Genomic DNA, 15,308 nt, shown 5'->3' with positions numbered 1-15,308 from the left:
TGTCCTCTGGGCTATTTTTACTCTAGCAGTGGCTACTTCTGCCAAACCCATACCACAGCCTACTGGACTGGAGCTGGGGCCATGTGTCTTTCTATGTGTGTGTGTGTGAATGTGTGTAGGTGTATGTAGGTGTGAGAGTGGTAAAACTGTGCATTTAAAAAGAGATGTGAGTAGAATAGAGCTGAGTGGCAAAGTAATATCGCAAATTAATTTGGTAACACTAGATTATATCTACTATGTATTATTATGCTATGGTGCTTGGGGGTTGGGCTAGTGCTCATGGACTGCAGCTTTCCCTGTTTGAATCTGGCCGGGGACCTTTGTAGCCCATCTCTCTCCCTCATTTCCTGTCACCCCCCCCCCCCCTTCCTTCCTGTATTACTTACAAATAATTATAGGTTGCAATATTGTAGTTATTGGGAAACAAAAGAAAAAGCTGTATTTTTGAAGAACTTAAAGTAATTATGGTCCAAATTTTGTAATTAGGGGTTACTTGGATACTGGATATGGTCATTAAGGTGGATTGTAATTATTTACAAAAAATAGGTAAATAATTATTGGTTAACATGTTTTTAAGAATTACACACGAGTCATGAAATAATGTAGGACTACTGTAGTCATGTGGAAACAAACCAAGAAGAGCAGAAATATTTTTTAAATAATGTGGATCAGATTCAATAATAAACCACATGGGGAAAATGGTGTAACCAGACTACTGAATAGTTTGATTTCTATCAGAACATATTTGGAATACCCACAGTGTAGTCATGTGCTCTTAACCTTCCTGTTCAGTTTAGATTTAAATAATAATCTAAAATCTTAAAATATTTAGAATTTGGGTTGTGAATTCCCCAACACCTCACTCGTGCACAGCTGGAGGAAATCACATCCCCTCTCTGCCTCCAGCTGGTGCTCAAGGCATGCCCACCCATGCCAGAATCCCCCACATATAATCACACTATCTGGGTGTTTACTTTAGGAGGACACCTGGTTATATTTGCCATGTTAGGAATTGCTTTTTCTTCATAAAAGACCATGAAAAGCTCTACATAGTAGCGGAGAAAAGTGAATTCTTCACAGATTAATTTCTGCGCCAAGTTGTTGAAGTGCTGCTACAGTTTTCAACTCATCTCTGAACCTAGAGGCTCCATATTCATAACCCAAATTGCTTTTCTCTCCTTCCTCTGTCCTCTTCTTCTTCTTCTGCCTGTCCGCTTTATCTAAATCTGTCTCTTTCACACTCTCGCTCTGCTTCAGTGAAATACATCAAGGAGATGTCGGCCTTCTTTAAAAGCTCGGGGTCCCCTGGGGCCGGCCTCCCCTGGGACTCTCCCCCCTCTACACCTCAGAGGGGCACTGAGCTCTCGCCAGCTGAGGTGAAGGAGCCCCGCAGCATCCCACTGAAGATGTGCCAGGTGTCACGAAAACAGTGCCCTCCGGACACAGAAAACAGGTACTGCGTGTTAGAAGTTTACAGCTTTACGTAATATTAGATTTTTAGTTCATACTTAATTTTCAGTTCATTTCTTAAGAAAAAAAAAAATCTTGACATACCTCAACCTGAAAATAACAAAAAGGCTTACGGATAATATTGTAAAAGGGACTTCTTACCCCTCACATATTCTCTTTGTTAATATCTGAAACTTCCTCTCCACCCTCAAGCTTTTCTCTCTTTTCCATTTGTCCTTTTTTCCATGTCTCCCTTTTGTCTCTCTGCATGCTTCTCTCTCTCTCTCCCTCTCATCTCATCTGCCAGGTATTTCGAGGTGATTTCATCCAGCAGAAAGAACTCTGTGTTCCTGCGGGCAAAAGACCCAGCCATGGCCCAGTCCTGGTACAATGCCATCCAGGCTGGCACTGCCAACCTTTTACCGCGAGTAAAGGAAGAGATGAAGAACATGCAGCCTGGCATGGAGGTTAAACATCTGGGCTGGATTACAGAGCAGGTATGCAAGAATACAGACGTACATGGCCCATACTGCAAGTCCTGCTCTGCCTCATGTTGTTTCTTTCATGGTGCTCTGTTTTTGAATCTATAAGTTATATGCTTTTGTGCCATTTTTCATGTATTTCTGAGGTAAAGACAAGTTTCCACTCTGGAGGACAATAAAATTGAATACTATCTGAAAGAGCATGCAGCAACACAGAAATATATGAGTGAGTTTAAATTATTTCTTCAAACCTGCTTAAAACGTGCATGTGTGCAGGTGACCCAGGGTCCAGAGAGACCAGTACTGGCTGTGCTGACCGACAGAGACCTGCTCCTGTATCCGTCCTTGCCTGAAAGCAAAGAGAGCCTCAGCAGCCCCACCAAGAGTCACCCGCTCATTGCTACCAGGTTCACACACACACACAAATGCCTGCACATACATACCTACAGCACATACATTGCTAGATATTAACACGCCACTATGCTCTCTCTGCTTCTCTCTCTCCTTTTTCCACAAACACATTCACATAACGTAACTCATGCAGTTGGCATTTAATGAAGTTAACACATCCGTCCTCCACCCTGAGCAGCCCAGTTTTGTGTTAACAGACCCTCCCGTGGCTTTTTTTGGCCCAGTCAAAGAGCACACGCTCACTCTTTCCATAAATGGACTATTGGACGTTTTGTCACGTAACGTCACATTCATTGGAAAACATTAGTGGAACCAGAACCTATGAGTCATTTCTTTTTCCTCCCTTCTTTCTCTCCTGAGCTCTCCACATCTCACGTTTTGCATCTCTAACACACAAACTCATTTGCTCTTCTGGCTTATCCTTTTCTATGAATCCCCTCTTTCTCATCCAGGTTCTTCTCACACTTTCTCCTCTCCCCTTTAGACTGGTCCACTCTGGCCCAGGAAAAAGTTCCCCTCTCCTGGACTCTGACCTCTCATTTGGCCTACGTTCGGGCACTAAGCAAGGCGTGGAGACCCATGTGTTCAGGGTGGATTCTGCCAAGGAGCTGTCCACCTGGACTCATCTGCTGGTGGAGGGTTGCCATAATGCTGCGGAGCTCATCAAGGAGGTCACCACGGGTACAGATTTGTTTGACTCCCGGTTCCAGCTTCAGTCTTGCTACACAGTTCCTCCACCTACGAGTAGAAATTTCAAATTTTGTTCTGAACTATCAGAGGGCACAAGGAATTTGCCAAAAATAATGTTTGATTGTCTTTGAGTGTGGCTCGTCTTTGCCTGAGTGAGCAGAGAATGACACATCCAAGGCTCAAGGTTTGACTCCCACTGGGGTCACCCTTTGTAAAAATGAATCTTCTCATAGTTCTCTATTAGTAGTTTGAAGTGAGAGCCTGTTAGTTTATGATGAATATTAAAAACAAAAGTTATTATTTGTGTGAGAAGGATTAACCTATAATAACTATGTATATACAAATACCTGACCAACAGTTTTTACATGGTAGGCAGATCATTGTTTCTCAATAAAATCCCCCCAAAATTAAATAAAAAACACTTTCATTTTGCATCAACAAAAAGTGCTCTCCTCTAAGGCACAATCCATGATCTAAATATGAATAAAAGAGCAGTCCCTCTACCACAACTCCAAACACAACACTGCTGTCACTCTAAAATTGATTGACAGATGATACAAGAAGTAAATCTTAGCTGCTAAATTTTTGGCGCTCTGATCTACTGAGAGTCAAAAATGACGGTTATATTGATCGATCTCCTCAGTCACATCTATGAATGTACCTCAAATCCATTTAATCCAAACAACGTGGTTTCAACGTGGTTTCTATCCAACATAGACACATAATACATAATAGAAGCCTGTCTCACAAAGCAGGATTAGGAGTTACGATTTTATTGTTTCTTGCACAATGACTCAGGGACTGTAGTGTTTAGCAAAATGTCCTCAATCTCTTTTCAGATTCCTTCTGGCTACATGTTCACAAAAGACTTTTAGAGGTTTTTAGAAAGTAAGTCTTTTTGTAATAGATTTTTATGAATTTGTTTCAGGTACAGCGGTATATATGGAGTCATGTCTGAGTAACAGTGCAGCTCTTTTTACTTCCATTATTCAGATTCTGCATTTCAGTCATCAAAGGCTCTGGAAATTTAGTAATCCTACTTTGTGAGACAGACACCAGTTCACATACAGTGCAGTGTAGTAATGCTGTTACACTGCCCTCTGCTGGTAGCAGCGGGGTTCCATTTAACTAAGCTTTAGACCAGGGGTGCACACACTTCTTCAGCATGCGAGTTACTTATAAAATGACCAAGTCAAAATGATCTACCTACTATAAAAATGCAAAACATATATTTATTTATAAATATATTGAGTATTCTTTATATGTACAATATATGTTGGTGTACCTTGCATAACTGCATGAACCCATATTGCACAATATAACTCTGTAAATTTTTTGTCATTACCTTACTCTGATGACTTGCACTGAATGGAATCAGTCAGGGATGCATTTTGCCGCACTTGGCGCGCTTGTACGCGCATGCGTGGTGACCCATGTGTCAGAAAAGATCAGATGTCAGACTGGCTGCCCTGTATGTCAATCAAGTGACAAATTTCATAGTGAGGATGGATGATGGGCTGACGTCTATTTTTTTAATGCCATGCGATCTACCCACACTACCTTTGCGATCAACCGGTAGATCGCAATCGGCGTATTGGGCACCCCTGCTTTAGACCTATTCTCTTTTCTTAACAATAAGCATTATTTATCCTTTCAGTGCATTAAGGTGTCACATTCACAGGATACAGACAATAATTCTGGGCTCTGTATCAACACTGTAACACTGAGCTCACAACAAAATGAGAACACAAGAAATATATAATATAAATTCAGATTTATTTGAGAACAACTTCAGCTGAGCGCTGTAAAATAATTGCATTACCTTGCTTTGTTCCGCCTCTGTGTAACCCCTGTTTTTTTTCTACCCTGGCAGCCTGTAGTTGGAATGGGAAGGAGTGTACCCTGGGAGTGCACATTGATGAGGGTTTCACACTATTCACAGAAGAGATGGGTGTCAGGAAAAGTATTCTACTCCAGCAGCCCTTCGAGCGCCTAAGAATGTCCTCAGACGATGGAGTTCGCATGATGTTCCTGGACTTTGGAGGCCCTGAGGCCGAGATTGTAAGTTATCATTTTTCCATTGGACTTTCTCAGTATGTAGCATTTTTATATATATGCCAAGGGTAGCTATTGTTGTTATCGAACATGACAGTTGGTGAGAGTGTTTGCGATTGAAGGAAATCTGAAGTATAACCACATCTATAAGCTCTAAAAAACAAATGTATTAATAACAGTTATTTTGACAAAATGATAATAACACAAGGTCCACTCACTAGCCTTTTGCAGCGCTTTCAACCACATTTCAGGGTCTTCATCAGTGGATGGAGTTTGCTCAGTTGTCATGGAGATAGCCAACTCTGAACCATCTGAGTCAACAGATAAAACTTGCTGATGAAGACCATGACATGCAGTTTAAAGCTCCAGAAAAAGCTAGTACTAATTACTATTTCTAAGGTCATGAATGAAATTTCACATTAAAATCACAATCACTTACCCATCAACATATTGATGTTTAAACATATTTTTAACAATATTTAAATACTTGTTCACTTGATACTAACGTGTTTGTTTTGTATATTTTGAACATGTAGAAATTATCATTTAGCAATTTTCTATTCTAAAAATTTTATCTAGCAACATATCAAGTTGTTGACGATGTAATAAAGTGGGATGTACAGCATGACAAAGCTTATATTCTGTTTCATTCTGACTCTTTTCCTCTCTCTCTCCATCACATCTCTTCTTTCAGCAATTGGACCTCCACTGTTGCCCCAAGACCATAGTCTTCATCATCCACTCTTTCCTGTCTGCTAAGGTCAAGCGGCTTGGCCTCCTGGCATGATAATGGCCGACCATCCATAACATCAACAATAGGAATATTCAATAAAACACACAGCCCGGAGGACTCTGAAACACCAGAGGATGTGTCCCAGGAGAAGATGCCGACTAACCCCTTCTTTTCAGCCTTCCTAGGCCTTTAAGATTATGATCTCTGGTCAGGCACCTCCTGGTCTTTCCAGGGCAATGAAGAGAAAAGTGCACCATTGATGGACCTTTGTTTAACTTGTTGTAAGGTAAAGAGAGGTTTTGCAGATGGCGAAAGTCAGCAGCCATTTAAGGGATCTGAAATCTGTCAAATCTGTTACGGTAGGTCATGACACTTTATGATGGCAAACTGTGTGAATATGACAGTCTGCATCTTAATGTTTCTAAGCTTGAAGTCCCAACCATTTCATGTTTTTTGCCCCATTGTTCAGTTTTGTTTTGTTTCATGAGTCACGGCAGGCCTTTGTCATGAGCATCCTTTCATCTTTCAATCTTTGCTTTATGTGCTGTGCGCAGTCATAACAAAAGTTATTTCACAAATGTCCTGATTGATGTTGGACAAACATTTTTTTTATAAGGCAGCTTCCGTGGAGTGACAGAATGACATGACTGATCACTTCATGATCAATAGTCTGTACTGAACAATGTACAGAATACAACTATAATGATATGCTTGTTATGTGGATGCTTAAGTTGCCTTTACCCTGAATTGTCATGAAAGAAGCTACATACTTTTAGTTTAAGACAACTTCAAAATGCCAAATCATATTTTTTTTCATTGCAGCTGAAGAACTTCTTATTTTATTTTCCTCTCTGTCTCCCTCCTTCTCCGTTTTAAGTGTGCTCATAATCCATGGCCTAACAAAGAGAAATGACTAACAGAGTATATTATAAAAAGCTTTTTTAATTATGATTTAATTTAACCAATAAAGTAGATAAAAACCTGTAACAAACAGTTTCATTTCATTTCAGCCCATCTGAAGTACAAATAAGAGCTCTTGTGTTTTTATAGTCCTACCGATAAAGGTTGTCCTATAATCATGCATTGATAGATGACACACAGTTGGCTGAATGAGTGCCAGTCCAGCTAAGCTACTTCTCCTGTATGAATAAGCTTTCAAGTACAAAACAAGTACAGAGTTTAGCTCTTAAATTAACCTATTTTGTAGTACAGTGTTTTTGTCTGTACTTCATAATTTAATCACCAGAGAACAAACAGGCTTCATCAGAAAGCGCTGATGGTCCATTTTTACACAATTTGTCCAACATTTAAATATTAATTTAACATATAAAAGACTTTGTTTACATCATAAAGTGTTTGATTGTTTTCTTTACTATTTGTGTCGACTGAACATCCACAAATTGGGGCCTTCTCTCTCTGTGTCCAACACTAAACAGACTTGTATTAATATATGTTTCAAAACTAAAACTTGTTTGCTTTCAAGAATAAAATGTATTATATATATTCTTATTTAAACAAAGGTGTGCCTTGCAGGGTTGTTTGTATATAAACATGTAATAAACTTTGTTAACTTTTATTGTTTACGTTGCTTGTGCTTTATTGATACCGTATAAATGTCACTCTTGATTTCTTTCATTTGCTTCTCTGAAGATCTAAACTATAAACATAGAACATATCTACACTTGGTTTAAACTTTGTTCAGATATTAAACTGAAAATCATATTGAATTTGAATCTGATCTTCCGATTGGTAGCTTATGGGTTAAAGCACTAATGCACTAATAAATATTACCAAAGGATGAAATGTGTAATGGGAACGGTGTCGTTTGTAGTGACAAACCCACTTGACTCTACAATTCCCCTCAACTCCAAAGAGCTTTTTAGCATCTGTCAGCTCTTTGTTTTGGTTTATCAGCCCACAACTTTACTGTCACCACTCTCATAAACCTCTTTTCCAAAAAAGACTCTCCTCTAAACCCACTGTGCACTACTTACCCATCACCAAAATGGCAGACAGACACAGTTAGCAACTAGCTGGTGAACATAGTGGAGCATTTAGCAGGTTCAAGTGCCAGATTTCCCTCAGGAGTTGGTGCAGAGCTGGAAGGAGAGTGCCTTACGTTCATCAGGTGGCCAGAAACAAGATGCCAAATGAATGCTAATGTTCTGTGTCGGCTGTAAAAAGGCATCAGTATGCTAACATGTGAGAAGAACCACCATATAAGGTCAATGTTGTTATTTCAGCATGTTCTGCACTGCCACCAAGTGGTGAAAAAAACATCAAATAAAGCAGCTTTAAAGGTCTTTGGTGTTAAACTACACGCCGTAGAGAAACATGGATTTTGTGTTGGTTGGACCGATAGATCTATCTATAGATTTATCTATCTATCTATCTTTCTTTCTGTCTAGCTATCTGTCTGCTGTAATAGCTCTTAAAGAGTCTTGTAAAGTCCTTTTTGAATCAGTCCTAATGCCCTTTTCATATCCAGCTGCAAGTTTTAATGTCATTTCTCATGGTCTTTAACGAGCCGTTCCAATGAGCTGCTTCAGACAGCAGATCTAGCCTTCACGCAGTCTTTATTTAACAGTCCCAGTTGGTGGTCTGACAGTTTTATTAAGTCCAGATAGATCTGCAGAATGGGCAGAGCAAAGATGATGATGATGAGATGCTTAAGTCAGCGGGGTGTGTGATGGAGACAGTTAGGCCTGCTGCTAGCCATTGTAAAAGAAGCAAGCAAACAGTCCCCTCTTATATGCTTTTACTGCCATGAGGCAGTGTTATCAGTGAGGCGCAGATGCTGCTTGTTACTGTGTCTGTGTGTGTGTGTGTGTGTGTGTGTGTGTGCTCGCATATGCTTTTTAAACACACATGTATTTGCATGTGTGTGCCTGAACAACAAATGGAAGCGGGAGAGTCTAGTAATAACAAACTGTGAGTTGTATATCAGCCTATCAAATCAGAATAGAGTGTTCACATTTGATCATATCTTCTCTCTCCTCTCTCCCCTCCCTCCCCCATTTCAGCTCTCGCTCCTCTTGTTGAGATGTTACCATGGTAACGGCAGGGAGCGCTCAGATAGGCTGCGTCCATCTCTTTCCCCTGAACTATGGTTTCGCTGCAGAAATTGCCAATCAGCCTCTCAGATCCGCTGGAGAGGAGGAGGAGGTTGTGTGAATATATTTTGATTAACAAAAATGGAAGGGCACTTAGGAGGGAGAGGAAGGGGGAGAAAATTGTCAGAAAATATGATGTTAGTAAGTGAAGGGGCTAAGAGAAAATGTTGCACCAGATACAATACACTCTGCAATCCCTTTTTTTTTTTTATTGAAGCCTGGAGAGCAAACATTATTATTACGTACAGAGAGAAGGAATATTGACTCTAAATAAGATTGGAAAGGCACTGTAACATTTTGCCAATCGGGCATTATGGTTTTTGTTTGAATTTCCACAATAACCAGGATTATTGTGTGAATGTAGACGTACAAGAATGAAAAGAACAGAGACTTGAGAGGACACCAGTCAAGGTGTGCCCACTCCTGTTTAAAGGACTGTACTGGAGTTTTAGACGAGATTTGATTCATACTATTTTGTCAAATGTCGTTTTTGTAACATGATAATATGGAGCAGACATTTCAGATCAATCAATCTACACTATCAGCCAACAATAAGGCATCCGTGAAAACATTAAACACACTGTGATAAAACTGGGAACCTATTCACAAATGTAGAAAACACACCCAGGGTTGTACATATAAATGTGCTAAAATGTGCTCAAACACTGGTATGATCCAATGTTAGGAGCAGTGTCCCTTAAGTAAACACAACATAATTGAAAACTTCGAGAAGTAAATTCATCATGTTGTGCATTTTGGCACAGTTTTCTGCACTACAATCAAATAAACATGATTATTATTTGAAAGATAAAAAACCATGCACCATGCATCCAGCTCCTGCATATAAAATGTTTTCATAACTATTGCTTTGCTTTCTTTCTCTCTCTTTCTCCCATCCTGTAGACCTTCCCAACTCTGGACTAATGAGGTTTTATGGCCTAAATGCTTCATGGCTTCGGTAAAAATAGTCTTACGTGTGTTTCCACACTCACAATCAGTTTAAGTGATTACAATCTGTGACATTTTTACTAGTTCTCTTTTAACTTTTAACATTTGTCAAATTATTTGTAAAGCTAATAAACTACACATTGATGAATAGTTTTTATTTTAATAGAAAGCAATCAAAGTGGATATGTCATTTTTAAATGACTAAATTATTGTCCTCTTAAATAACTGGATTCTGAGATGGCACAGGCCCAGCATTTCCATTTGGCATCATTTTTACATTTTATCACTCCATTAGAGCAATGAAAGAGAGAAATGACCAACAACTATTGGTAACTATTGGTGTTGATAAAAATCACTAGAACAACTACTGCCTCTATCACCTCCCTGCTAAAGCCATTATCACAATCATCAATATAATCACTATCATCATCAGTGCTGTCAACATCGTCATTATGAAAGCTGTGAATCTTGTCCGAGCGTCTGATTGAATCATCACACTGTACACAGACCAGCAGGCTTTCTTCAAAATGCAGTGCTTAATCAAAAGATCATGTATGGTTGTGAATACAAATGTTCTCATACAACCTTTTTGCCAAACTCTTGGCTCTGTGCACCTGAGATCGTGCTGGACTGTAATTAAGTCCATTTACAGGTTATACACATACATTTACCTACACATGCTTGAGCTACTTGTACTGTACAGAAGTTTACGTTAGATTTCTACTTCACAACACTTTAGAGGCAAATATTCTACTTTTTGGCGTAAAATCTGGTTGTATTGTGAAATCTGGTTTGGTTGTAAAATCTGAACTAAGTACAAATTTACAGTAACCAGTTATTATAACCAGTTACAGATTTTACAACGTTCATTGACCTTATAAAGGATGTTTTTTAATGTTATATACGGTAATTAAAATTAGATTCACCTTGACCAGTTACACTACATGCTAAGGTATCAATAATAACAATCCAACAGAATAAAATGTGATATAAAAGACAAACAGGGGACACAATTTGCTCTGAGGTACTTTTACTTTTGAAATGGAGTATTCTTACAGTGCTGCGTTTTACGTTTACTGATTTTGGTATCAACTTTTTGTTATTTTTTGATTCGTTTTACACCGTTCACCGATTGCAGGCAAATAAAATGCAGGAAAACAAATAAACAATAAAGAAAAAATAGAAAAGAAACAACAAAACATGCAATTGACCCACCCACACAGTCCGAGCAGTGGTTACATCATACTCTGCAGTGTGTATCACAGCAGGCAGATGGCAGTAGAGTATTGAGGGAGGAGAGAAAATGTCAGGTCTGACAGGTTTTAATGTACGGCAGAGACAGTAGGGGTCTCTGTCTCTCCATACAGAAGAATCACAAAGAGAGCATTGGTGTTCAGTGGGGGAGAGAGAGCATTTAAGCTTTGATTGGTCCTGACCTAATTCAGAACAGGACATCCCACAATATTCAATACTATATTTCTTGTTTTTTTTTTTCCCTCTCTCTCTCTCTCTCTCTCTCTCTCTCTCTCTCTCTACCCTATCTTTTTTTCTCCCTCTTAACACAAAAGGACTAGAGAGAGGAAAGAGGGCAAGAGATTAATACTGAGGCTCGAGCTGAGCAATTCATATTCTAAATGGAAGAGCATGTTATCTATTTTCTCACACTCGTTCATTGTGCTTTTCTTCCTGAGAGGCAATCGAATCAAAGCAGGACCCAACAGGAATCAAAGCAGGACTCTCAAGGAACTGAGCAATGGCGACAACATTTAGTCCAGGCAGAACGTTTCAACCTTACACAGAATCCAAAAGGAAACAACTGCGCAATCACTTTCACATCAACTCCTCAATAACCATGTCAAATATGTACAGAGGGATGGGGTGAGGCTAAAGCTGAGTCCTCTGTCATTGGAAAGTCATTCATCCAAGCTTAATCAATCTAGGTTGTTTGATTCAATTCAAACTGCCTCCCAGGCAGAAGACGAGAAGGAAGAGAAAGGCAGAAAATGAGAGTTGAGCTGAGCTGACTCTTTCTAACTTTGACAAGGCTCCTCTCCATCTCTTGTCTCCTTCATTTTTTTTCTTTCTTTCTCTCCATCGTTCTCTCATCCTCCTCCTAGAGGCAGGAATTATAGGTACTCATTTCATGCTAAGGCATAGCTTGGATTTCTTTTTTTTTCTCCAGGTACCAGTATTTTTTTTAATATTGTTATTACTACTGTATGTCTTAAAGAGCAGGTTAGGGTTATTAAATATGCCAAAGCGAATTGTATTTTCGCTCAAGTAAGCTCCTTGGAAATATTCCATCAGGGCACCCTTTTATTCTTTCCAAATGTAGTTATGAATTTTAAAGTAGACTTGTATTACTGGAGGAGAGAGGTGTGTGATCAGAATACTGAGCAAAGCCCAGATTGGAATTCCTTGTTCTTGGAGCATTGAAAGGGAGACTGTTGCTGTCAACAGGAGAGGTAAAAAAGAAAAAGAGAGAGAGAATGGGGGTTAATATTGGCGGCTGGTGATGACAAGCACACTTAAGTTGTTTTTTCTGTATTTGAGGCAATGTAAAGTGGCCACATTGCTTTCAGAAAGGTGTTGCATCAAAACATTGCACAAATGAGTGCATGAATACAATAACTGATAAGGACATTTGAATAAAAATGTTCATTTGTCAAACAAAGCTGCACATTTTTATTGCCTCCAATGCTTTCTAGGGTTGAAATATTTTTTTCCACAGCAACACAATCATATAGACATTCAGATCCAACACCACCACCACCACCACCCCATCCCATTCTGCCTTCATTTTTTGGTATTCATGAGCATATGCTCCTGTGTGAAGTCCCCTGTCAATAAATATGCACAGTCTTAATTGTTCCCATCGTAATTAGACTACAGTTCTGTTCTTTTTGGCTCAGGTGTATGTTAAAGCTCTTTCTTTTGTTTGTGGTTTGGCACCTCTGATGATTTCCATGACAATCATTTGAGTGAGCGAGGAAGCGAGAAAAGGGGAGAGACAGAGAGAGAGAGAGAGAGACAGAGACAGAGAGAGAGAGAGGAGGTGAGAAACAGTTGCTGGAATAAAGCCCCATCTCAATCTGAATAGCTTATTAATAGAGCTGGTCCCAGGCAAACAGATGGCAGCTGCCAAAAACAAACATAGAAATCACAGAAATGAAAACCCTAATTCAATTAGGTGGGAAGCATTCCTCACTGCAGCAGTTATTGAGCAGTTTCCATTAATTTGATAATCCATTTTTTAAAAGAAACATATTAAAACGTGCCTTTTCCAGAATGTTCTCCTGTGTTATCTGAGGCTGACAAGAAGAGAAAGAAGAGGCCGCGAGCTGCATGTGTGTGGGTGTGAGAAGAAAACAGGATTTAAGTCATTACTGGCTCACGGTTAACAAATGCAATTAAAGTTACGAATGAATGATTAAATTGCAGTGTTTTTTTGATATGAATTTGTGGTTCAGATTAAAGGACTCCACCAGATCAGTGAGATGAGTTCTTTGCTTATTACAATCTACAATATATTACCGTCTGAAAGAAAGGGAATAGAAAAATCAATAGGTTTTTGGAGGTTATGGGTGATGCTGTGGTTTATCCATTACTTAAACATAACGTTATACTGTGTCATCATCTTTGGGATTGTTTTAATCCTATCCACATTCGAGTTTCGGGACTCAGCATACAGGAAACAGTGGAACATCTAGTTTTTAACCATGCTAGTATCGTGGCTTTATGGATGGACATGCCTGTCGATCGACTGAAATATCTCAACAACTACTGAATGGATGGCCATGAAATTTTGTATAGACATTCACGGTCCCTAGAGTATGACACCTACTGACTCTGGTGATCCTCTGACTTTACCTCTAGCACCACCATGAGGTCAGAATTTACATTTGTCCAGTACTTTGGTTTATAGCCAATACCTACAAAACTAATGACATTCCCTTCAACCTGTACTTTGTGTTTGGTGATAATTAGCAAATGTTGGCATACAAACGCATACAAACTAAGATTATATTTGGTTAACATCAGAATGTTAGCATTGTCATTGTTAGCACGCTAACATACCAACATTAGCACAGCTGCAAAGAGCCGCTAGGGTGGCCGTAGACAGTCTCGCTTTGACACTAATATGTTTAGTATACAATTTAGACAAGCAAACATTGTTTAACATTAAGTTTCTCATTCATGACCTTGGAAGCAGCAGCTGACAAAACAATCATTCATTTAATTGCATGAAGATCATGTGATATTATCAAAAGCTCCTGAGGAGCTAATAAATGGATCTTGACAAATGTGGTTTTGTCAAGTGCTTTTTCTAGGGTCAAGAATAAACCTTGAAACTCAACTTTCAACCGACATAGACAAGAAGTGCTCAGAAAATATGGAAACATCTGCATTTCCATGGCAATTGGGCAAACTCCACGTGCTGATGAAAATGGTGTTATATAACTGAAAGCTCTAGAACTGCTAAGGTGAGATTGTTAAGTCAACTGTTAAACATTGTTATCAATACATTAGTCAGGGATGGAAGATTTTGTAACTAAGTCTCACCTCACAATACTGCTCATTTTCTTTACGAAACGTAACTGCTGCCTGGATTACAATCAGTGGCAACATGTTTTCCTTTGAAGGAAGCACTACGTTCTCATACTGGCCGCAACTTGTTGGGAGGTGGTCTGTGGGAATGGTGGGCATACGAAGTGCAGGACTTTGACACTGCAGACTGGGTGGGCATACATATTTAGAATTAAAGCGCTTCCAGTTAGGGAAAGATTGTGGTTTTAGTTAAATGTTAACAAAGTAAACACGTCCTGTACCATGCTTCAAGTCACTTTTGACTATTTCAATATTTAACCGATCTGACATGATCTTTCCAAGTGCTTTAAATGCCTGAACACAACTGCAAGAATCTTTGATCATGCTTTTGTTGCTACAAGTGGACATTGTATTGAAAAGCAGATATGGTTGGACAAACTGTCAAACATATGTTGCCTAACTGTTTTGCATTTACTCATTTATGAACGTGGACAGATACATTTCATTCAACATGTTTTCTCATTATATTGATAAAAAAAGCAGAATTCAGGTGCCATTACATTTCTCTCAAAATGTATTTTCTGCTGCAAATTAGTAGTATATAGAAGTAGCAGGTTTGCATCTCCAGTAGCATTTAAAATTCTCACAGAAGTTAAATTCGTAATGGCCATGCCCAAAAATTCAGCAGAATACTGGTTCCAGTCTCTTGCATACTTAAAAACACTCTGAAGTCTCTGAAAACTCATCTGAGCCTCATTGCACATGAACTCCTGACCTTTCTTACACTCAGGTGGTAAGTCAGCTCATCGTTGAAAAAGTTATCCTGGTACAACTTCACCTACTGCACCGACAAGATTGAAAGAAAGGATGGGTAACATT

General features: G+C 39.1%; 1 protein-coding gene across 1 annotated transcript in view; it reads left to right on the top strand.

The window, feature by feature from the left end:
• The window catches only part of snta1 (syntrophin, alpha 1), a 29,385-nt gene extending 23,343 nt beyond the window's left edge, over positions 1-6,042 (top strand). The window contains exons 3-8 of the mRNA XM_070903096.1: positions 1,258-1,453; positions 1,757-1,946; positions 2,208-2,338; positions 2,827-3,023; positions 4,906-5,093; positions 5,782-6,042. Coding sequence (XP_070759197.1) covers positions 1,258-1,453; positions 1,757-1,946; positions 2,208-2,338; positions 2,827-3,023; positions 4,906-5,093; positions 5,782-5,874 — 995 coding nt within the window. The 3' untranslated portion in view covers positions 5,875-6,042. The remainder of the gene's footprint in view (positions 1-1,257; positions 1,454-1,756; positions 1,947-2,207; positions 2,339-2,826; positions 3,024-4,905; positions 5,094-5,781) is intronic.
• Positions 6,043-15,308: the final 9,266 nt, after the last annotated feature.

The sequence above is a fragment of the Enoplosus armatus genome, chromosome 3 (genome assembly GCF_043641665.1).
Source record: "Enoplosus armatus isolate fEnoArm2 chromosome 3, fEnoArm2.hap1, whole genome shotgun sequence".
NCBI classification, from domain to species: Eukaryota; Metazoa; Chordata; class Actinopteri; order Centrarchiformes; family Enoplosidae; genus Enoplosus; species Enoplosus armatus.
Note: the sequence above shows the minus strand (reverse complement) of the source record. Positions and strands in the feature narration are given on the sequence as shown.